This window comes from Andrographis paniculata, unplaced genomic scaffold, assembly GCF_009805555.1.
Source record: "Andrographis paniculata isolate CXL003 unplaced genomic scaffold, ASM980555v1 Contig9END, whole genome shotgun sequence".
NCBI classification, from domain to species: domain Eukaryota; kingdom Viridiplantae; phylum Streptophyta; class Magnoliopsida; order Lamiales; family Acanthaceae; genus Andrographis; species Andrographis paniculata.
The window spans coordinates 1,915,820-1,940,861 of record NW_026137639.1 but is presented as its reverse complement, the minus strand read 5'-3'; the positions used below and the strand labels follow the sequence as shown (position 1 = coordinate 1,940,861).

The 25,042-nt window shown below is 33.8% G+C and overlaps 2 protein-coding genes across 3 annotated transcripts; both read left to right on the top strand.

Annotated features, from left to right (window-relative positions):
- The first annotated feature begins 256 nt into the window (after window positions 1–256).
- LOC127244007 (chaperone protein ClpB4, mitochondrial-like) lies at window positions 257–16,143 on the top strand. 2 transcript variants are annotated; one of them, XR_007837081.1, is made up of 12 exons: window positions 257–653; window positions 1,203–1,421; window positions 1,502–1,739; window positions 2,721–2,916; window positions 3,126–3,180; window positions 3,611–3,761; window positions 3,903–4,211; window positions 5,147–5,412; window positions 5,513–6,445; window positions 6,877–7,197; window positions 7,271–7,350; window positions 16,031–16,143. XR_007837081.1 is itself a non-coding variant. In XM_051264277.1 (11 exons), exons 1-10 carry the CDS (start codon window positions 369–371, stop codon window positions 7,177–7,179), a joined length of 2,955 nt encoding a protein of 984 aa, XP_051120234.1. In that variant the 5' UTR covers window positions 257–368; the 3' UTR covers window positions 7,180–7,197; window positions 7,271–7,553. The 2 variants fall into 2 exon arrangements, 1 of the variants encoding a protein (XP_051120234.1); XM_051264277.1 differs by lacking the exon at window positions 16,031–16,143 and having other exon boundaries at window positions 7,271–7,553.
- On the top strand, window positions 14,234–21,575 carry LOC127244008 (dolichol kinase EVAN). Its single transcript, XM_051264279.1, has 14 exons — window positions 14,234–14,765; window positions 16,031–16,143; window positions 17,025–17,231; window positions 17,434–17,538; window positions 17,613–17,683; window positions 17,771–17,848; window positions 17,958–18,169; window positions 19,152–19,341; window positions 19,424–19,489; window positions 20,137–20,225; window positions 20,320–20,434; window positions 20,620–20,671; window positions 20,767–20,867; window positions 21,053–21,575. Exons 1-14 carry the CDS (start codon window positions 14,569–14,571, stop codon window positions 21,164–21,166), a joined length of 1,710 nt encoding a protein of 569 aa, XP_051120236.1. The 5' UTR covers window positions 14,234–14,568; the 3' UTR covers window positions 21,167–21,575.
- The last annotated feature ends 3,467 nt before the right edge of the window (window positions 21,576–25,042 follow it).

Below are 25,042 nucleotides of genomic sequence, written 5' to 3'. Positions count from 1 at the left end.
CTATTTTTGGCATAATTAATCAATTATTTAATTTACTATATATATTTACGAATTAAAAATATTTAAAACTCTTTATCGAACCAATTAACTAGAAAAAAAACTAATTAATATTTAAAAATTGTTGAAGAATTAAATAAAAACATAAAAACATAGAAGTACAGTCAAACAATTCCCTAAAATACTGGATAGCGGTCAAGTACTCGACTCATTTATGTTAGGGGTATAACAGTAAATAAATCACATTCTACCGATTTCTGCATAATTCTCAAAGCTTCCAGATGGAGTATAATGGGAACCGATAGCACAAAATCGATTCAATTCTTCTTCTTCATCATCGTCTTTCTCTGTAGTTGATTTAGTGACTGGCGATGGCAGCTTCTAGAAGCTCAACCATGGCGCGGCTTCGGGCGGCAGCTGCAGCACTCCGTGTGTCGCGCGCCGCTGGCTCTCAAATTTCCCCGGCTCCGACGCTATCCACCGCCTGCCAATCGGCGCGCTCGGCGACCGCTGCTTTTCTTGTCTCTCCTCGTGCGGATAGTGAGAATGGATTCTCCTGTGCTCAGACGCGTCCGTTATCTACTACATGCCGCACTCGCTTCATTTCGAGCCCTCGCCTCGCTCGCTCTTACTCTACTTCTGCTGCTAGCAGCCAGGTGCGTTGATTGTTATCGCTTGCTCGACTCTGTGAAACATTTGTATCGTCGGAGGGTGAATGCTTTTATAAATGTATAGTTACATGCAGAACAAACTCTGTATTCGGCTGTTAATCGAATAAGTCACACAGCAGGGAGTCGGTACAAAATTTTGGGAGCGGCCATGGCAATCTTTAGATGAATCTAATCTTTTTTTTTGTGTTATTATAAGAAAATCAGCTCAAATTATATGTTGCCTATGATTTTTAGAAACCAGAACTCAAATATTAGATGTTAAACCGTTCGTCTCTTGTTACTCTCATCCATGAAAAATGAAGTAAAAACTGCTTATTGTTGTGTAGAACAGTAAGCTTAACTGTGTAGTGTAAAACATATCTAGTTTCCAATAGAGTATCCACAATCATCTCCACCACTTCACCGAAATGTGCTTGTATAGTTTGTGCGGTCAGTATAATAGCATGGAAATGAAAATTTGAAAGCAAAGTTGATCTTGTTTTCTCAAAGGTAATCCCAACTTTTTCAATGTATTTACTGCATTCAACTCTACAGATTAGTAACTCAGAGTTCACTGAGATGGCTTGGGATGGAATTGTGGGGGCTGTTGATGCTGCTAGAGACAGCAAGCATCAAGTTGTAGAAACCGAGCATCTCATGAAAGCTCTTTTGGAGCAAAAGGATGGGCTAGCAAGGAGAATCTTCACCAAGGCAGGAGTTGACAACACCTCACTTTTGCAGTCTACTGATAATTTCATATCCCAACAACCAAAGGTATAGTTTGCATGCAATTGCGTATCATTCGAACTTCTAGAAGTTATCCTAAAAAATTCTGCTGTAAATTTTGCTAGCAGGTTTCAGGTGACACAACAGGGCCTATTGTTGGATCACATTTTGCTTCTTTGCTAGACAATGCACGAAAGTTTAAAAAAGAAATGGGTGATTCTTTTGTATCCGTCGAGCATCTTGTATTGTCATTTACATCAGATAAGAGATTTGGGCAACAGCTGTTTAAAAATCTTCAACTAAGTGAGCAAACTTTGAAGGATGCTGTCCAAGCTGTTCGTGGAAGTCAAAGAGTAACTGACCAAAGTAAGTGAAACCATCTTAACTGTGAAAAAGATCACCTGTGTGTTCTTCCAGGCATAAACAAAAGTGAATTTTCATGCTAGAGAATGAGTCTGCAATTTATTTATGTTCCAAACATGTTTTTGCATAATGAAGTAGAGGTTACAGGAGTAGTTAAGAAGGATTGGGTAGTAAAGAGAAAGAAAGAAATAATTGTAGGGTACTTAATGAGTTAGGTCACCAAGCACGGTGACATGTCTGTTCGTTGCATTTTTTAGTATCTTCTTTCAACATACAGCATTATGGTTGTGTTAACTACGGGATAAGTACCTTTCTAAAGAAAACCTTAGGAATGCTTGATTTAGTCTTCAGTCCTATTAAACCTTGTGACAAAGGTTATGCAGAAGTTTCATTTTGCAGATATGAATGTAGCACGATATCTAATGTACTTGATAATCCTTCTAGGTTTTCAGCTGAATGCTAAATTCCATCTGAAAATTTAATATGTTATTTTATTATATATGAAGGTTGGATGGAATAAGAGATTGTTACTCATTGTATTTTTCATATTCAGACTTTGTAGAACTAGTTACTGGAGATCTATTTTACCATTGCTGTAACATTTTATTTCATACTGTTCTGTGTAAAGTTAGTGCAGCATTATGGAGACTGTTTTGAGTTCAACATGTTTGACACATTGGGGTTGTTAGGCTGAAATGCTGAACTGATTACCAAAGTGACTTGTTCCAGTTGCTTGTGTTTGTTATTCGAAGTTTTGCTATAGTCACTCATCTACTTGTATGTTTCTGTTGAAAACATAACCAAGACAAAACATTCCAACCTTAGATATATTATGTGATTCATGTTATACAGTGTTGTTACATGGCTAATAAATTTTGTTAGTTTATGTGGTGCTTGCATGTTATTGATTTGCATTGGCTGAATGCTACTATTTCCCATCTCCTTGGTTTTGCTGCCTTATCAAATTTTTGGTTCCTTGAATAGATCCCGAAGGAAAATATGAGGCACTTGACAAATATGGGAGTGACTTAACTGAACTTGCCAGACGTGGAAAATTGGACCCTGTTATAGGACGTGATGATGAAATAAGGCGGTGCATTCAAATTTTATCCCGTAGGACAAAGAACAACCCTGTTATAATTGGGGAACCTGGAGTTGGGAAAACTGCTATTGCTGAAGGGTACTTTCAGTCATGACCCATTCCGCAAAAGTTGAAGAAATTATTTGCATTATATTTCCTTTCAAATGATGTTCTTTTTTTTTTTTTTTTGTCCATTATCATGTGATGCACTTTGTTAATAATTTAGCTACCAATTTCTGTGATTCAAATAGTGATTTTCTATAAACTAGAGTACAATTTGTCTCAAAATTATGCCATGAAATATGCAGGTTAGCTCAAAGAATTGTTCGTGGAGATGTTCCTGAGCCTCTACTAAATCGAAAGGTTCTACTGTTATGCATTACTAAATATAAGCATCAGTATAAACTAAAGAAATTGTTTTTATAGGTCAATGCATTACCGTCTTTATTGTAACTGTTCTATACATTTATGAACTAATGCTGTTGTGTGTGTGTTTTCCATTCTTGTGTGCTCTCCTGTCAATTATTACCATGTCTAGTATTTTTTCATCATATTATTTCAGTAATCCTACTGCTTTACCACCTTCGTATGAAAATAATATTTTAAAGGTACCAATACAAATGATACTAGTATTTAATACGTGTAACATGCTAGCCTTCCCAGATACTGGGTCAGACTCTGTGTTTTCTTTTTACCTTACATTATCCAAGTTCTACTTTCTGGAATGTGGTGAACATAATTATACATTTCTCTCTTATTTCACCTAATTTGCTTCATTTGTATTTGTCATCAGCTAATTTCTCTGGATATGGGTTCTTTGCTTGCTGGTGCAAAGTATCGTGGAGATTTTGAAGAAAGGCTGAAAGCAGTTTTAAAGGAAGTCACTGCTTCGAATGGACAGATAATATTGTTTATTGATGAAATTCACACTGTTGTTGGTGCAGGTTGTGAATTTTTTCTAAAGTTTATGTTATGTATTTGTAGCGCTTTTGTTGATCAAATAGGGATGTTCTGTTTGTGTTGTATTCTGTTGTCAACATTTAATCTTTTGATGATGATAAAACAATTTCCTATCTTATCTCCAGGGGCTACAGGGGGTGCTATGGATGCTGGAAATTTGTTGAAACCCATGCTTGGCCGTGGGGAACTCCGATGCATAGGGGCGACCACACTTAATGAATACAGGAAATACATAGAAAAGGACCCTGCATTGGAACGTAGATTTCAACAAGTATTCTGTGGGCAGCCTTCTGTTGAAGACACAATATCAATTTTGCGCGGATTGCGTGAACGTTATGAGCTGCATCATGGGGTGAAAATATCAGACAGTGCATTAGTTTCAGCAGCAATTCTTTCCGATAGATACATAACTGGACGTTTTCTACCAGACAAAGGTATGCTATGGTGAAAGCAAAATAGTGTTTGTCTGGGAAATTTACCGTATTTAATGAAATATGACTACACATACAAATGAAGACTCATCATAAATTTCTTAGTATGCATATTTAACGTTGGATAAAACCTGCCCCAATTACCTTTGACTCCCCAATTACCTTTGACTGCTTTTTTGTTTTTTTTTTTTATTTGCGGCTATTGCCCTCCGAAATAAAGTGAAATACAAGCTATTAGATTAGTTTTTTCATGAGTCATTTAAATGACTCTCTGATTCAAACAGCACCCACAAAACAACATCAATATTGCATATGCATACTGTTAAGCACATTGCAGATGTAATCTTCGTTGCTTAATTTTTTTTCAATGGGTAGCTGATTTCGGGTTGGGATGCGGGACAATTCCGGTGTTCGATGTTGAAGGAATGGTCTTTTTAGTAGAATTTGAAGAATATATGTCTCATCTTTTCCTTCTTTATTCTATATCATGGCTCATACCTTATATACTTGTCAGTTACTTAAATTAGTATGATTTCTTACAGCAGCTATCATTTGATCTTGGAATGTCCAATAATTTAGAAAATTATGTTATTGTGCTCACTGTTGTGTGACTTTGAAAGCTTGTTCATAGTTTTAAGAATATAATAGGCAAGTGTCTTAGGCTTTATCACATCTACCACACATTTATATGAAACTATATTGTAGTGAAATATAAAACCAAAATTGGATCTTCTAATCAATACCTTCTAGTGATATATACCTTCACATAATTTCATGTTAAAATACACAGTTTTATTGCCCTTGTGATCTAGTTGAGTTATTTATATTTTATATTAGAAAAGAGTATTGGATTAGCATAATATTCTCGAGTTGTTTGTAATTTTCAGTCTAGATTGTTTTGTTTGTGTTCATAGTTGACTGTAAATTTTCCATTCCAGCCATTGATCTTGTTGATGAAGCTGCTGCCAAATTGAAAATGGAGATCACATCCAAACCGACAGAGTTGGACGAGATTGACAGAGCAGTACTTAAGCTGGAGATGGAAAAGCTCTCTCTTAAAAACGACAGCGCTAAAGCATCTAAAGACCGGTTGAGCAAGTTGGAACATGATTTAGGAGCTCTTAAACAAAAGCAAAGAGAGCTAAACGAGCAATGGGAAAATGAGAAAATTTTCATGAACCGAGTCCGATCTATCAAAGAAGAGGTAACAAATAACCCAACTTTGGATTTGCTAGGAGCCTAGGATTGATTTATATGACCAGATTAAGATGTCCTTAGTCTTACCCTTCGTAATTTTACAATAGATTGACAGAGTTAACCTTGAGATGGAAGCCGCCGAGCGTGAATACAATCTTAACCGTGCTGCTGAATTAAAATATGGCACACTCATGTCCCTCCAACGCCAACTTGAAGAAGCTGAAAAGAGCCTTGTTGATTATCGCAAATCTGGAAAGTCATTGTTACGGGAGGAAGTTACGGATCTTGATATTGCTGAAATAGTAAGCCGATGGACAGGCATCCCACTGTCTAATCTGCAGCAAACAGAGCGGGAGAAGCTTGTCATGTTGGAGAAGGTACTTCATGAAAGGGTTGTTGGGCAGGACATGGCAGTCAAATCAGTAGCTGATGCAATACGTCGTTCAAGGGCAGGCCTTTCCGACCCAAACCGCCCAATTGCAAGCTTTATGTTTATGGGTCCTACCGGTGTTGGTAAAACCGAGCTTGCAAAAGCTCTTGCGGGTTACCTCTTCAACACTGAGAATGCACTTGTGCGAATTGATATGAGTGAATACATGGAGAAACATGCAGTTTCTCGACTGGTTGGTGCACCACCAGGATATGTTGGGTACGAAGAGGGTGGACAGCTTACAGAAGTAGTGAGGCGTAGACCATATTCTGTTGTTCTGTTCGATGAAATCGAGAAAGCTCATCATGATGTTTTCAACATCCTTCTACAGCTGTTGGATGATGGAAGGATTACGGATTCTCAAGGAAGGACAGTTAGTTTTACCAATACCGTGCTTATAATGACATCCAATATTGGATCTCATTATATTCTTGAAACTTTGAGGAATGCACAGGATAGCAGCGAGGATGCTGTTTATAATTTGATGAAAAGGCAGGTGGTTGATCTTGCAAGACAAACTTTCCGACCGGAGTTTATGAATCGGATTGATGAATACATTGTTTTCCAGCCTCTTGACTCCAAACAAATCAAGAAAATTGTTGAAATTCAGGTAAGAAAAATAAATTTTCATTTAATCTTAAATTCCTTGGTAAACTTTAATTATCTTTTGCAGTAACATTTATAGGTTTCTACTATTCAATTATTTTATGGTAAGTTGCATATCATTCTTGTAAGGTAGAGGTATTCACGAACTTCCTAGGAAAAGCTAATTAAATAGTGTAAATTTGGGGTGGTTTTTGGATGACTATTATAGTGTATTTTTTTAGTTTTACAGAAGATGTGAATTTTTTTCACTAGGATATGCCATGGTTGATTAAAGCTCATTCAATGGTTACTTGGGTTGGGTGACTAGCTACTTGAACGTTGTTTTGTGTATGACTTTTGGCATTATATGGGCAACGGGCAAAGCTTTCATACGCTGATGCTCCTTTGTTTTCCTTTACCGTTTGTTTGTAATTTGGTTAATATGCTTTTATACAGCTACATCGAGTTAAAGAAAGGCTGAAACAGAAGAACATAAACTTTCAATACACGGAGGAAGCCATTGAACTGCTGGCCACATTGGGCTTCGACCCTAACTTTGGAGCCAGACCTGTAAAGCGGGTGATACAACAGATGGTGGAGAATGAGGTTGCAATGGGAATCTTAAGAGGTGAAATTTCTGAAGAAGATTCAGTTGTCCTCGACAGGACAGCAGGCACCAAAGATGCACCATCACAAAACCAATTGTGCATCAAAAAGTTGGAAAATCCAGCAGTTAGCGACATGGTCGCGAACAACTAGTATTTACTTCATAGACCGGTAATGCGCGATTCCATATCCTCGTCATCACTTCACATACAAACTAACAAATTTGAATGTGTTGTGCTTTCAGGACATGCACGACTGAGTTACCTTGACCCGAGGAATTTTCGACGTGCTCACGTTACACAAGCAAGCACCAGATCAAATCAGGTCAGGTGTATGTATGAATCTAGAGAATGAGATAAATGGCATTTGATTTTAGTTTTTTGACCTCCTATGATATGATAATAGATTCCCTAAATCAATTTTGGTATGATATGGGTACGGTTGTTTGTGATTTGGCAGTGGGTGGGATGTATCATGGTCAATGCATGTTCCATACCATTTGATTAGGGAATTTTATTTTAGCCTTATCATGTGTGTCTTTTTTTTTAAGTTCTATTTGAAGTTTTTTCTCATAAAATACAAAACATCACATTTAAATCACATTTTAAATAAGAAATAAAAAATAATTAAATTTTAAGAGACTCCACCTTGGAGATGCTATTGTTTCAGTTTTTATGTTTGTAGTTTCCTTTGCTACTTCAGTAGAGTTGGTTGAGAATATCATTTATATCATCTTACAAATGGTTTGGTTAGTTTAGTTAAGGATGTGTGTGGAATTTTCTAGATTTTAAAATCATTAACTTACACTAATTTTTTTTTGATATATACAATATTATATTATGAAGTAGTTTAACTGTTATGATAATCTGGACTTGGGTGTATTGGGTTGGTTTGTTATGTTTGTGTCTGTGTAGTGCCTTGGCTGATTATCAACAAAATAGTCTGGTTAGAGTTGAACATCAGATGTTACTATATTCAGATTATTTATTTATTTATATTTCTTACATAAATTATATCAGCTGAACATCAGTTACTACATTTATGTTTCTTTCGCGTAGTTCGAGGAAAGTTGGGTTTGAGTTTGGGTTTTATTTGAATTTTGGGATGAGTTTCGATTTTGTTGTTTCTTTTGTGTTTAGGTTTGGTTGGGGTTCGAGGAGTTTTGATGTGTATTGATTTGATGGATAATGAATAAAATAATATAAATTTGTATTAAATTTAATCGATAAAATTTATATTGTATAATTTTATTATGAATTTATATTATACCTAATATATATTTAAATTTTTATTTACTTTGTATTATAGAAAATTTTATTCTCGTAATAAATATTAAATAAAATTTTAATTTTTTTTTTAAAAAAAAAAGAGGGGGAGGGGGTATAAAAATAGTTTAGATTGAGTTTTATATTTTAAATTTTTATTTAAATAATGATAAATGTAATATTTTATTAAAAAATCGTTGTGTTTGTGTTTTTAATAAAAGTAATACTATTCATTTAATATGATTATTTATAAAAATATATTTCCTTTTTATTACAAAATATCATAAATGTTATTTAAATTCTAAATTTAAATTAGAACCAAACTAATGCTGCATTTTTTCTTAAAAAAAAAAACAACTAAAAATTAAATAAAAATCGACAAGGTAAGGGTTTGTGTTTTTTCTTTTTCAAAAAAATTAATAACCAAACATACTTATTATTTTTTATTATATACATAATTTCCAAGTCAGCATCAAAAAAATTTGACAATTAAAAATATTTATATTTTATTTTAAAAATATTTAATTGTATTGTGGATTTTTTTTTTAAAAAAAACTTGTGTTATCGAAAATTATGAATTTTTTTATTAAAACATTTGGTTTGTTTGTTTTGTCAAATAAATAAATAAAAGTATAAGTTTTTTTAAAAAAATAATATATTACACACACTTGTTGTTTATGTAATTTTTTATATCTCATATAAAAAAATATCATTCAGAATAAACAAATCATCTGTTTTTGTTATTTTTTAACATATTTTATAAGAAAATAATGTATTTTCATTTAAAAAATATATAGTAAGAGCATTTTTTTATTAAAAATAATGTAAAATATAAAATAATTAAATATATTTAAATACAATTTAAATTAAAATATTGAATTTGTTTATTTAATATTTCAGTTTGAGAATATTTTTTAGGTGATACGTAGATAATAGTGCGAGCAACATAAAAAATATCCTCTATTATTTCAATTTGAGTTTTTTTTGTATAATTTTTGTTACGTATGAAATTTATAATTAGATTAAAAGCCCAAGGTAAAAGAAAAATGAGCTTGGTAATAGAGTTGATCGAACTGGCTGAAGGGTACCGTAGGGAACTCAAGGAAAATATGTTAATTTCTAAGGAGAATGCAGGACGGGGAGTCTTCAGATCGGAAAGTCCTCAGGTCGGAAAGTCTGTAGGTCGGGAAGTCCTCAAGACGGAAAGTCTGCAGGACGGAAGGTCTTCAGGTCGGGAAGTCTTCAGGTCAGGAGATCTTCAGGTCGGAAAGTCTTCAGGTCGGAAAGTCTTCAGGTCGGAAAGTCTGTAGGTCGTGAAGTCCTCAGGACGGGAAGTCTTCAGGTCGGAAGGTCCTCAAGTCGGGAAGTCCTCAGGACGGAAAGTCCGCAAGTCGGAAGGTCTTCAGGTCGGGAGGTCTGTGACCAGACCAGTAAGTCGGATGGTCTTTAGGTCAGGAGATCTGTGACCAGACCAGTAAGTCGGATGGTCTTTAGGTCGGGAGGTCTGCGATCAGACCAGTAAGTCGGATGGTCTTTAGGTCGGGAGGTTTGCGACTGGATCAACAAGTCGGGTGGCCCGCAAGTCGGGAAGATTGGTAGTCGGGCCAATAAGGTGGAAGAGTAGTGTTCGGACCAAAAGGGCGGAAGGTTTGCGGTCGGCCCAAAGAGGCGGATGCTGTTAAGAGTGGAATAGAGTGATAATGTTGGTCTGCTAAGGACACGTGTCAGTAGGAGAGGGGTTGGCAGACGGTTGAAAAAGAGACGTTGTAACTATTCAGGCGGTTTGCAATACAATTCCTCAAGAAGTATTTAAGGATTTGGATTTTTCTTGAGAAGGCATCTTCATTCAACTTAAAAAAAGCAAAGTCAGATTTGGGGATCACCACTTTAAAATTTTCGGCATTTTATTTTCCAGTTAATTTTCTTATGTACCGTACAGTATTTAGAGATTCTTAATCTCAGGCGCTAATTAATCAAGTTTAAAGATATTTTCCATATCTTTGAATTTTACTTTTGTTTGTTGAAAAAATACATCAACAAATTGGCGACCACAGTGGGAGAAAGGCAATATTGCTGATCCTACATTACCAGAGAATTTCATACGACTGAGGTCTGGCCGAATCATCAGAAAAATCAATATGGCAGGCACACAACCTCAATCATCATCAGCACCGGTGGGAGAAAATGTTTCACCACCAGTCATGCCAAATCCAGGGGAGATTCCCCAACCGCCTACCGACTGGTTGTCTTATGTTCAACAAATGAACAATCAGCAAAATGTGTTTATACAGAACATGTTGCGCGAGCAACAAAATCTTATGCAGAACATGTTAGATCAAGCATTGTCAATGGTTACTCTTCAACCCACTCAGACGCCACCAGGGGTGTCACCATCAAGGATGCAAGCGAATTTTGCTGGGCCATCATATGTGGACAGCACACTTCCAAACGCCACAAACTTCAACCGAACAGATAGAGGAAAGACTCCTCTAACTTTCTCAAATAATATTCCTTTGGGACCAAGGGTTGAAAATGTGCAACCGAACATTACAAGAGAGGAAAGGCCAAGGGGACACGTACAGGATTCCATTCTTATTCCCATGCAAAATCCCATTGATATCCCTGATCATGAACAGTTTCATTTGGGTGATCAAATTGCTCACGTATTGAGGGTTCAGTTTGGTCTAAATCCTCAGATGGCCAACCGACCTGCTTATCAGAGACCGTTCCCAGAAAGGATTATTAATGAATATCCTCTCCCAAGGAATTACAGGCCACCAGATTTCATGCTTTTTCTGGAGAAGATGGATCCTCTACTATAGAGCATGTGGGGCGTTTCACAACGCAGTTTGGCGAAATTGGTAACAATCCTTTTTACAAGTTACAACTGTTTGGATTGTCCCTAACTAGGACTGCTTTTTCATGGTTTGTAAGTCTGCCACCTGGGCAGATACAAACTTGGGAAGGATTAGAGATGGCATTTCATGCTAGATTTTTCAATCCCTTGCCAATGGTTTCTCTGACTGATTTACTGGAAATGAAACAATATCCAGAGGAATCAGCTTCACAATTTATTGAGAGGGTGCGATTAATGAAAGGACGATGTCCTACTATAATCAATGAGAAGGAGATGACCAACTTAGTGGTCCGAAATATGCATGGACGTCTAAGAGATGCGCTTACTGCATATGATGTCAAAGATTTGGCAAGCTTCGCATCCAAGGCTGGACGTTTAGAATCTCTTTTCAGAGAAAGGGATCAGAACTTCAGGCGTAATAAGGGCCAACATATGGCTAGCATGGAAACAGAGGTATACGATTTCGATTATGATCAAACAGAAGAGATGGCGGCCGAAATAATTTCAGGGAAACCTTATGTTTGCTCTAAATTAAAGCCAGCACCAGGAGCAGAAGCTAAAGGGCAACCGACCTTTGACAGTTCAAAGGCCGATGAGATATTCGACATTCTTTTAACTGATGGTCAAATCCGAATCCCAAATGGGCAGAGATTGGCTACCAAGGAAGAAATCAAAGGGAGGCCATACTGTAAGTGGCATAATTCTTTCACACATAATACAAATCAATGCACTCATTTTCGGAATGAGATCCAAAAGGCTATCAAGGCAGGACGGCTCAAGTATATTACTTTGGTAGTGGAGCAGCAACCATTTCCAAAAGTAACTACAACAATGGTTAATATACAACCAATTTTCAGAAAGGAAAAAGGGAACACATTAAACAGTGTCCGACCAGAGGAGAAACTCAAGGTTTGTGAAAAAACAGTGGCTGAAAAATGGGACAATCAAGATGGTTCTTTTAATGTTGAATTAAAGGACCAGGTTCTAGTTTGGGATCACCCAACCAGGAAGACGGGTGAGGTCGGAAGCAAATGGATTCGAAATAAGAAACCACTACCTATTGATGTGGATCCTCGCTTCCCAGGTATGAATCGTACTCAGATTCGGAATGCCAAACGCAGATATGCTGCGAGATACAGAGACAAAGTCGCCTCATCAAAGCAACCGAACGACAGTCGAGGCACTGCCAAGTATACTGAGCAAGGCCGGTCTATCAGGGTCGTTTCGTTTGAACAGCCGAATGAGGCTGAGGAAGGTTGGTTCATTGGAGGAGTCCCTTCAGAGCAGCCGACCAGCGTTCGGTACAAGGAAGGTCGGTTCATTGGAGGAGCCCATTTAGAGCAGCTGACCAATGTTCGGTACAATGAGGAAGGTCGGTCTATGCCGAAAATAAGTAAAGACTTGTCGGATGAAAGAGTCAAGGGTTTCAGATGTCAATATTGTGAGAAGGTTAATTTTAATCCATTAATAGAAGAGTTTCGTTTGGAGTCTGTGACTGTTCAACCAGAATTAGATGTTGGGAAGGAAATTCCAGAGAAGGATTCAAGGTCTGTCAAATCTCGACTAGGGCCACGTATCCCCTGCCGAATGACAGAAATTAATTGGGTTGGGGAAGAACCTTTGTGGGCAAGTCTGGTGGATGAGTCTATAGAAGAGCCAGAATGGGCAAAGATTGCGGACCCTGACTCTCAATCAGAGGTCCTCCAATTGTCTTCCCTCCTATTCCAAAAGGCAGAACGTCTTATCTGAAGCCTCTGTACGTTAATGCTCATGTTTGTGGGAAACCAATTACAAAGGTTTTCATTGATAATGGGGTTGTTTTCAATGTAATGCCATTAAAGACTCTCAAAAAATTGGGGAATGGGATTCATGATCTATCTCTTGTGGATTTTGAGATGACTAGCTTTACAGGGCAGCCGACTAGATCAGAAGGCATGTTGGTCGCTTCCATTGAAGTCGGTCCAAAGAAGATTTCTTCTGTCTTCTTCGTGGTGGATGCAGACATCACATATTCAATCCTGCTTGGAAGAGATTGATACATGCATCTAAATGTGTTACATCAACACTGCATCAGCAATTGATGTTCTGGGAAGACAATCAGGTTTTTAAAAATTTTATACATTCTAAACTCAAAAGAACATAATTGAATATATTAGAAACAAAAGTAAAATAGAAATGTCCTCAATTGTTATTTTACGTATAAACAGCTAATATCAAACAGTTGTTTTACCAAACATTTTAATACAAATAACTAATCGAATCAGCTAGTCAAACCAGCTAATTAAATCAGCTAACAGTTATCAGCTAATTGTCAAACACGTCCAAAATGTTACTATACACCAAATAGAGAATTTAGAACGATTGTATAACATTATATTCTCTATGCCTGGCTGAGATATTCTTCATTAGTAATACACTATTTAAGACAAGAGTGTTTAATTAATTAATAATAGTTAATTATGATATTATTTTATTATTTTATGTAATTAATAATATTGATAATTTTAAAATAAATTTAATATATGATTAAAAAAGGTAGGGTATTTAATATAATTAATTTAATATTGATAATTTTAGAATATGTATTTAATATTTTAAAAATTATATAGTAGTAAAAAATATATGTAATATGGATATTATTTTGCAGAGAATAAAATTTTTTATAATACTGAGTAAATAAAAAATATGTTTATTTATTTATAATTAATATAAATTAGTTTAATAAAAAAATGTGAAGTTTTAAAAATGTATAAAAATATTTATTTTTTTAAGAGAGATAGAAAAAAAGATTTTGAGCATGTCTACATGATGTATAATGAAGTTTTATGTATTGTATTATGATTTATATTTGTTAAATATATTTGAATTTAATAATTTTAAAAAAAATATATAAAAGTATCAATTGTTATAAACACTTAAATATAAAAAAATAAAATGTCAATTAAACTGAAACAAATGAATCAATTAATTAAATTAATTTATATTTGTTATAAACATATCATTTATCATTTTACAGATAAAAAAAAAAAGAAAATTAAAATGGGAGGACATAGTATTCCACGAAACAAACAAACTCGACTACTACTAGTAAACTAATTAATTCAAATAAAAAACCCCACCCTCTCCTTAGTCCTTCCTACCTCCCTACGTCCTTCTTCTTCCTCAAAATTTCTCCTTCGTTTTCTTTTCTATTTCTCTCGATTTTTTAATTTTTGTTTTTAATAATTTTTCTTTCCTGCTCTTTTTTCTTCACCGGCAGCCGCGCCGGCGGCGAATCTCCTCTATTTTTCCTTTTCTTTCTCTTCCGGGCTGTTTGCAATTTCGGTCCTTCCGCGCCAAATCTGACGGACCGAAGCCCTATCCCCAAAATCACCTTCCTCCGGCAGTTCCCCGGATAGAGGAGAAATCGGGACGGAATTCATGGCGCGGTCGCTGCCGCAGCTGCTCAACGGTGAGAGAGCTGTGGTCTTGGCTTATGTTATTCAAATTCTGTCTTTCACGCCTCTGGCTCTCCTACCCGAAGCTGGATCCCTCTCTTTTGTCTCTCTATTTGCTCTATTTGTTGAGATCTCTGCCGACAGTGGCTCCAATCCCTTGGCGCGCTCTTTCAGGACAAGGTAATCGAATTTACCAGTATTTTTTTAGAGAATTTCCGGTCTCAATTGAGATGATCATAGTTTTATTTTTGAAGTTATGGGTTTCTATTGGGAATTTATGGAATCAGCTATTAGCGTACTTAGTGGCATATCGCGATGCTGAGCAATGCCAGCTTGCTCTCATCTCTGGTGATTGTTTAAGTCCATGTGTAGATATTGTGCAATTATGTTTTTATTTATGGTACCACGCTTGGGTGAATACACAATTTTGAGAGTTGTTTTGAGAGGATCCAAACTTGGGGAGCTAAGTGGTGCCTGATGGTTTCATCCAATTTTGGTTCTCCAGTAAACCTCAGTGTTTGTTTGTATACACTTAGCTATGTTTTGAATTTTCTATTTCAAAGAAAATTTGATAATACAGTGTTCAGAGGGTTCGCTTGGAGATTAGAAACCTTAGTGGTGTTTCACAAAGTCGAGCATCTCCTGCTTGATCTCAATCTCTCTATTGGGCTCACAATTGTTATATGTCTATTTGGTCTTTTGTTGAAACACAATAGTTAGTGTAGTGTTGATCCATATCAAAGTTTAGATTTGTATTATGTACATGCATATTAGTTTAAAGTAGTTTAATTTTCTCGTGCTCATTGTAAGTTTATTGCGATTTTCAATCTTTTGTGGATTTGTTTCCACACTCCATGAGAAAATTGGAGTTTCCGTGTAAATTGCAGTGTTCTTTGGTTTGTGTTGCTGATTTCATCGTTGCATCTTTAAATATTTAGTATTGCTATCCTTGAAATTCTGACATAATAGATAGAAAATTCATCATAGTTGGCATGCAACTTATTAGCTTTTATGGACTCTAGCAGGGCTATTTTGGATTTGCATTTCACATTCTTGAAGTTATCTTGTTATTTTTTATCTAGTTGATACGTTTTTTGCAAATGTTTGCTTTCTCAATTCATAATTTTAACTGTGAATGTCTTAAAATAAATCATGTCCAAATTTTCCTTTTTAAAAAATCAATTGCAGATGTTGATGAGGTAATTTATGGTCATTAATGAAAGCATACTATTTTATCATAAGTAAATTGTCCAAGGATAAACACTTTCATCTTATAAAATCAAGAAAATGTTGGTTCTGGTCTGTAACTGGTCGAAGCAGAAATTAAAAAGTGTTTTCTCTTTGTTGTTGCAAGTATTGCCTGAGAATAAATGAAAATATTAAGTTGTATGCGCCCACCTACACACATGTATATTCTTAATTGATTTGTACATTACTTATGCTAGGCCTGGAGTTCCGTCTGGAATCCTGTTGGGGGCAGTCACATTGCCTGGCCTCCTTTTCTCAAGGCTGATACAAATTTTGAGAGCACATACAGCAAATGGAATTGGGATTGAAGGTATGCTATGCTAGCCCTGTGATATCTTGAATCTCAGTTTTAATGATTGTTCTGATATTTCATGAGCATATTTAGAACCTTGTCCCCTACGGTCAAGGCTCTTAGAGATATGCATCCAATTAGCAAGAGATGAAAAAGTGGAAGGTCATAAAGTTCCTTTTTTTGGCTTCAGTATATAGAAATTGTGTGGCTTCTGAATTGAACGAAAAAGACATGTCAGAGTACATTTCGTGACAGTTTTCATCATTTATTTCTATAATTAGAGAGGAAACCTATCTTGATCTAAATGATATCTGCCTTAACTGTCCTTGTTATGCATAGTTCAGCTGCTCTTTCTATCATGTCCTTAAGAGGAAATATAGATATGTTCCTGGATGTAGAGTCTCATGACATGTACTCCAGGAGTTTGGGGAGGAAAATCTTACTTGATCATGTGATGTTTTTTTTTCCAAAATGTTTTGAATACTGACCATAAACCTTGAATCATCTATAAATTTACCATCATAAAAGCATATGGCTTATCTGCAGAAAGGAAGTTGGTACAGTCATTGTTTACACAATATTTTAACCTTTTCTGCAATTCTGAAATAGGAGACATGAAAAAGTATATCCTGAACTCCCTAATTAGCAAACGAACTTGTTAATTCAAAATGTCCCTTTAAAATGCCAGGCTTCCTTATGGTATCCCATTTATTATTTCATGATGTATGTTTTATGATAAATTGCTGCCTTATGCGGCAACATTTAGAGACATTTTACTGGTGTTGTCTGTACAATTTTCTTTAAGCTCATGCAACATCTAAATTGATGCATTGCACACTAAGTTGTTTTGATGTTCTAATGTGTATATATTGATGTGATTATTATTTTTTCTTCTGCAGAGCTTGAATATCTCAAACTGCAGTATTGGGCCACATCAGCTAGCTGTTTGATTGTGCTAATATTCCTTTCCACTTTCTGTCAGAGACAAGGAAAGAGCTCCAATTCCATTTGTTCTCTCTCCAATAGCATTCCAATGCATTATGTCATTTGTGCAGTCCTCTTTGTAGGACTTGGCTTGGTATCACTATCTGGTCAAAAATATAATGGTAAGAGAACAAGTACGTTGTTTTTCTTTCGCATAGCTATCTGAATCATCCACAGGGATTAGGAATGACTCGTCAATTGATGGGCATTCTTAATTTAAATTTGATGGTAAGGTCATTCATGATGCTCTGTAGTGTATATTGATTTAGTCAGTTGATCGGAAGATCTAACACAACCTGTTCTTCTTTCAACATGATGATGCAGGGTTTTCCATGGCCTTTATCTTGATGTGGATGCTTATTCATGGTTTGGCTGCTGTTACACTATTCCAGAAAATCCTACATATGTTTCCTGCATGTGCTTCAATAGGTAAAAATTTGTGTGTTGTTGTATGAAGGCCGCCTTATTATCTTCTCAGCTATTGCATATATTTCTCATGGCAGGAGAATCACTTCTTGTGACATTGGGGCTTGCCATTTATTTTGGAGACATGGTGGCTTATACAGCTACAAAAGTTGGTTTTACCATCTTGAAATTTCATAAATATGGCGCAGGAATGAATTATTTTAGTTTTAGCTGATCAAAGTCTGTTACCTAGCAGATTTCATATCTGGAAACATTCATGGTACCCTTATTAAGATATGGGATTAAGAGAAGTGAGATAAGCACCATTATTCAGGTATTTCTGTTTAGATGTGTCAATTAGCACCTCTGATTTCAATAGTTAAAATGTTACTTTTTCTTTATTTCTGTGGGTTATTTGGTATTCTTTTGGTCTTCTCAACCAGGGAATGGTATTCGGTCTCCTCGTTCTTCCCTGGTTCTACAAAAATGTCCTCAGGATGTGGGAATACTTTGCCAGTTTCCGCAATGGAGAGATGGGAAACAGGGAGATTAGAAACTCTATTATTTTCCATACTTTGCTCACTTTTATGTTGATTTTGGTGGTTCCTTCATGGATGCAGTTTGTGCATGCTTTTCATGTGCACCCAATAATATGGTATATAGCGTTCTCAAATTCTGGTTTAAAATTCTTCATTTTTTCTCTTTATATATTTTCTTTCTTCTCGGTAAAACATGACTGACATTTTGACAGATTTTTACTTTGATTACATATACGATACAGTGATGCAGATTTTCTTTGTTTTAATATATGTTATTAACTTATTATTGAAATATGTTTCCCGGAAGTTGAATTCACTACCTTAAGGAATTAGTAATTGACAATGCCATCATGGTTCCTTTGCAAGGCTTATTGGTAGTGTTTAAGTGGTGTTGCATGATACCTAAGCATTCACTTCGATTAGTACCTTATGTATTGTCCATCCCTGAACTTTGAGCCACCCATAATTAGCCCCTTGCATTATAATACGAAATGGGGCCAGCTTTGACATATGTATCTTTTGAATGTACTGAGCCATGAGGATACCTTTTCTTTAATCTGTTCCAATGGAAATGCTGGTTTATTCAATAGGGATCCAATGTGTTTCTCCAAATGTGACTGAAAATAGGATAAAGAAGAAAAGTTGAAATATATTACTGAAGTTAGAATTTTCTGAAACCTTCATGATATATACAGAGCTGTGTCAACTTAAATACATCATTGCTAATGCTGCCTTAAACATGCTGGAAATAGCATTGTTTGCCTGCCAATGTGGTTCTGATAGGCGATAGCATTCATTGAATTTTGAGGATGACTAGCTCTAGGATTGTGAAAACGGTTCTGCATAATATATGCAGGGATTGCTTTTTGTGCATCTTGAAATCAATATGATAATGTTCTGGTGTCTCCTACTGAAAATTGATTATGAAACTATAATATTTTCCCAATATGAATCAAGTGAGGACTGTTTGACTGATGATTCTTTTCAGAAATAGTAATGAGATATTTTATATCTTTGGTAGATTTTGACAATTCATTTTGGTTTGCTTCATTTTGTGTCCGATAATTGAATTTTCCCACCATCTGCTCTCTTTATCAGGGTATTTGATTTTGTTCTATCGGAGCCACTTAACAGACTAACTATATGCATCTATTGGCTGGTTGTCATATATGCATCAGTTGGACGATTTTATAAACTATCAAAAAATAATAAGACTACCAGGATACTTCTACGCAAATATTATCATCTCATGGCAGTCTCAATGTTTGTTCCTGCCCTTATATTCCAGGTAAAGACTACACTAATCTTGTTCCGTTGTTCAGACATTTATCTATTATAGTTAATTGATGCTGAAATACTTTGAATTTCAGCCAAAATTTCTTGATCTGGCTTTTGGGGCAGCTTTGGCAGTGTTCCTCCTGCTGGAAATAATAAGAGTATGCCCTGGCAAAACAAGTCTACCCTTTTATATTCTATTTTACTACTATGTGAGATTGTGAATTATTCATATCGTAGCATTAAAGCTGGAAAGGTTGACGCTTTGGGAGTTTGTGCATTGGGCTACCTATTCCTCATTTTTTAGCAATTTAGCATATAGGTGCATGTGAATTCTAGAAGAGTTAAAAATTGTGGGACAATAGGCTTACGGACAATGGAAAAGTTGCTGATCTACCTTCTGAAAAAGTTAGGATATGGTTGTGGAGAAAAAATGTATTGAGTTTTTTCACAACTTTCTGTGCCTTTCCCATTTATGGCTATAGGTGAAATCAACAAATCTACAATCCCTAAGGAAATAGAGAAATTGCCGTTAGGTGAGATACATGTGTGTTTGGAACGAGTTGCTGCTACCGGATAAAATTGGTTTAAATTTATTTGGAGTTTATTTAGGTTTTTACATCTTTTGGTTTTATTTGCATATTGCAAGTCTTTCAACTTGATATCAATCTCAAAATCTCTTTCTATGATGTACCTGTAGGGATCACTTAAATATGTACCTTGTCTTTTAATTTTTCTGCTTTCTGCACTAGTAGTGCTTCCTGTGGAACCTTATGTTTTGTTTATTGATTATTTATCAACTCTGCAGATATGGAAAATCCGGCCATTGGGTCATATAATCCACCAATTCATGAATGCCTTCACTGATCATCGCGATTCTGATCTTCTCATTGTCAGGTGCAATTTCTTCTGTCATTTACATGCTGTGTGGTTCTTTTTTTTTTAAAAAAAAGCATTGTTTGATTCAGCATTCTTCTTGCTCACAATGCAGCCATTTCTCACTGCTTTTGGGTTGTGCAATACCCATTTGGCTCTCTTCTGGTTTCACTGATCGACCACTTGCCCCTTTTGCTGGAATTTTGAGTCTTGGTATTGGCGACACAATGGTAAATTTTCTGGCTGTCATTCTTTGTACGGTAATTTGTTTTTATGAATTGAAAGGGAGAAGAAGTGTCACAATCTCGTGAAGCAGCTTTGTGTCTTTGCACAAGTAGACGTAAATGTTAGCACTGCTGTTGCTAAATTCTGCTATTCCCCATTTTTTTAGTGTTAATTATTTAATTGTTATCAGGCATCGATGGTAGGGCACAAGTATGGAGTTCTTCGTTGGAGCAAAACTGGCAGTATTTCCCACCTCTCTGTGGCTATTTCAACAATGTTTGTTTCTTTAAATTTGTTGTTCTGTGATATTCTAACTATTGTGCCTTTGCTTCTTCAGAGAAAACGATTGAAGGCACAGCTGCTGGCATTACCTCTGTCCTTGCTGCATGCTTTCTTCTTCTTCCACTTCTTGCAGCAACTGGATACATTTTCACAACGGTCTCTCTCTCTCTCTCCCTCTCCCTCTCTCTCTCCCTCTACATGTTTTGATCTTTGATCATCCGGCCACCCGAGCTGCTCGTTTCAACTTGCTTAACTAATTGAGTTCAAAAACAAGAATTTAGCACCTTGTCAGCTGTGTGTCTGTGTATCTATTATGCTCACATATTAATTCTGTTTTGCAGCAATGGTTGTCGTTGATCATGGCAGTGACGACCAGCGGGCTGTTGGAGGCCTACACAGCGCAGCTCGATAACGCCTTTATACCGCTCATTTTCTACAGCCTCCTCTGTCTCTGAGGGCAGTTTTCAGATACGTATACAACCTCCCTAACCTTGTCTATAATACAGATATATGTTGCATCATTATATTTAGGGCTTTGTGATGTTGCATTACCGGTATATCATCCTCAGTTGTATCATATGATTTTCGAGGGTCTTAACACGTATGAGGTTAGGTATCTGTATTGTACACACACACACACAAGAAGAAGAATAAAAGGTGTTTATACTTTATACTCCCCACAAACTTGTGAAACTAATCTTAAGATAGGGAAGGATGAAAGTTAGAAAATACTTGCAAAAATTAAACATGAGATATATTAGAATTTTAGTAGGAAATAAAACATAGGATACATTTGCACATATTTGCTTCTTTTGTGTTGTTGTTGGTGGTTAATGTTCTACAATTCATTAAGAATAAAGTTATATTCCCTTAGACTCATTCAAAAGTTGTCATTTTCCATTTTTCGCCCGTCCTAAAATGAGGTTACTATTTTTTAATTTAGTAATTGTGCTATATTTTAACATAGTAAATACTCTTCCAATTTCCACGATTTATTACACAAATGCTATTACTTTTATATTACATAATACTAGTAGGGGTATTTTTTATTTTTTTCACTACAATCTATTATAATACTAATATTCAAAAATTTTCGTGCAAAAAGTAAACAACTTTGCACTGGGACGTAGGGAGTAATACATTTGGATTTGAAACTATTTTAATTGTGTAAGTTTCATTATACTCTTATCTTTAGAGTATGTTTATTTTGGATAATTAGGATTGGATAATACATTTCATCCTATTTTGTTTACTATAATCGATTAAAATTCAGAATTGATTATAATCCCTTGGTCCGGCTCTAATGGTCTAATTATTTTTTGGGTGTTGATTTTTGAATACTTATTTTAATATTTTATAATACTATTATAATGATATTTGTAAAAAAATTATGAGGATATTTGTAATGTTAAGTAGAACGACTGAGTATTATGTATTGAAATAATATTAGGGTTTATAATATCATCCTCCAAAGTTTGAAAGTATTGAAATAATATTAGGGTTTATAATATCATCCTCCAAAGTTTGAAAGTAATACACGTGTTTGTATTTTTATGTTTTTTTTTTTTTTTTTTTTGAGAAATTTTAAATATAATAATATTATTTAATATATAAAAGCAGTTGGGTCGAGTGAAAAAATACTCTTATCACTTGTGTTTGTTTTTAAAATTTTGTTGAGTGATATTGTTGTAAATATGTATATAAATTGTAGGGATATTATTTAACTAATAAAAAACAAGGTTGATGGACAACCAAATATAAAAAGCTGAAGGAGTAGGAAAAAATATATTGTTCTATTCTGTGGTAAAGAAATAATCTCTTCTTTTTAAGTTGTGTTCTTTTAGTTTTTCTTGTTAGTTATTATAAATTAAAGTATTATTAAAATATTCGTGTTTGTTATTTTTCTAGATAATTTTTGGGAATAAAATATATATGTTTATTGAAAATTATACCTATTTAAAACAATAAAAAATTGATCTCAACTCTTTCCTTAAGAATTATTGTTGTTATTTAGAATTATGAAAATTATTGAAAATTGTAAATGTGGTTTTAAAATATTTGTTTTGTTTTTTTATATGTTTTGTAAAAGTATATATATTTATATATAAATGGGGAGTTATTGGTAATTTTTTATTTTAATTGGAAATGGTGTAAATGTTTAAAAATACATATAAAAATTGTTCAGACTTATTAAGTTTAGCTGGCAATGTGTTTCTGTAATTAAGATTGCATATTTGACTAAGCAAACAAGAGTTGCTTTTACTTGTATAAATGTTTATTTATTTTACTATTCTAACCCTTTTTTTAAAAAAAAATTATATTAAATAAAAATATTAGTTTTTATTTATTTTATTACATCAAAATTTAATTTTATATTTAAAATATCAAAATTAATATATATTTATATTACTTTCTCCGTCTCATAACAAAATATCCATTTTTTCATTTTAGTACGTCCCATAATAAAGTATCTATTTCTTTTTTTAAGTAACTGTACTATCTACCTAGCATTATAAATACTCTTACAACTTACAATATATTATACAAATGACAGATTATTTTAGTCATTTCTACTTTATCCCTACTATATTTCAATATAATACTAATATTTCTAAAATTACGCGAAAAAAAATGAATATTTACTTATGGGACGAAAAGAGTATATTAAACAATTATTTTAATTTAAAATTTTACTATTCAAAATCATATTAAAACACTATCATTTCCGATGTGGTAGTATGTAGAATAACTTTGGCATATTTTTATTTCAAATCAAAATTCAGTTCCATTAAAATATTTCTTTTTTCATTTCGGATTCGTACTAAATAATATATTTATTTTTTAGTAATTGTATTATTAGTTTAGTGTTAATTTTTTTTTTTTTACAATTTATAATATATTATACAAATTTATTCTTTTTATTTAATCAACAAAAAAAATTAATAAACATTGTTAATAGGAATACATGGGTCTTGTTTTGAAAATTCATGGAAGATTTAGTATTATTGGATTTGAATTTGAATAGTTGAGGGAACTGATATAATAATACGATATTTTAAATGTAAAATTAATGTTAAATATAATATAAAATAAATATTTATTTAATATGTTTTTAAGAAAAAAATATTGATGAATAATAAGAATCTTATAAAGCTCCAAACAAGCATACATATAGTGTTGATTTTTGGTTTGAATTATAATTTAAATATGATATTTTGTAAAAGTAAATAGTATATTTTCATAAGAAAATTATGATATTTGCATAATAATTTGATCTTATTCTTGCAATTCCACTAGAATAAACACATCCTAAGTCTTCTACTTTTATTTTTATTAAAATAATTTTAGGGTATCTTAACTTGGTATTTTTCCTTTTTATTTATTTATTAAATATCACTTAAATAGTGCTGCTATATGTTTACTCATGATAGTAGTTTTTTAGATGATATAATTTTATTAGTAGTTTTTTTTATTTTATTTTTAACCATGTTGCTGTTTTTCTCTTATCTTTTATTTTAAATAATTTGAAAAATTATATTTAGAATGATAAAAGAAGAAGAAAAAAAAAGTATAAATGAAAAAAATTATAATATTTTTGAACGTATCAAATTAGAAATAAAATTTTACAAAATTTTTTTTGGATAAATAGAGATGTCGATGAACTTTAAAACACAAATAAATATACTCATTTTGTCCCATTGAAAGGGTGATATTTGCTTTTTGCATGTAGATTTTTTAATATTAGTATTATATTGGATTGTAGTAAAAAAAGACAAAAATACCCCTATTAGTATGGTGTAATATAAAAGTAATGGCATTTGTGTAATAGATTGTAAGTTGAAAGGGTATTTATTATGTTAGGTAGGTAGTACAATTACTAAATTAAGAAATAATAACTTTGTTTTACGACGAATAAAAATAGAAAATAATAACCTTTCAATGGAACGGAGGGAATATATATATATATATATATATAAATATTTCATTATTCACGATCACGATTGTATTCATTATGTTGGGACATATTGTGTCCTATTTGACCAACACACAGGACTCATTTCTGAATATGTTGCCAATGGTAAGTATAGCTATTTAGAGTTCCAAAAAAAATAAAATAAAATAAAATAGTAAATAAATAAGTATTTGATATTATATAATAGGAAATAAATATTCCATAAGATGTTTTTTTTTAAAAAAATTATTATTAATAAATAATATAAAAAATAAAAATAAAAAATCTATAGTTAGGATGATCTGTTTCTTATTATGATACACCATCCGACCAAAATAATAATAATAATAATAATAATAATAATAATAATAATATGATA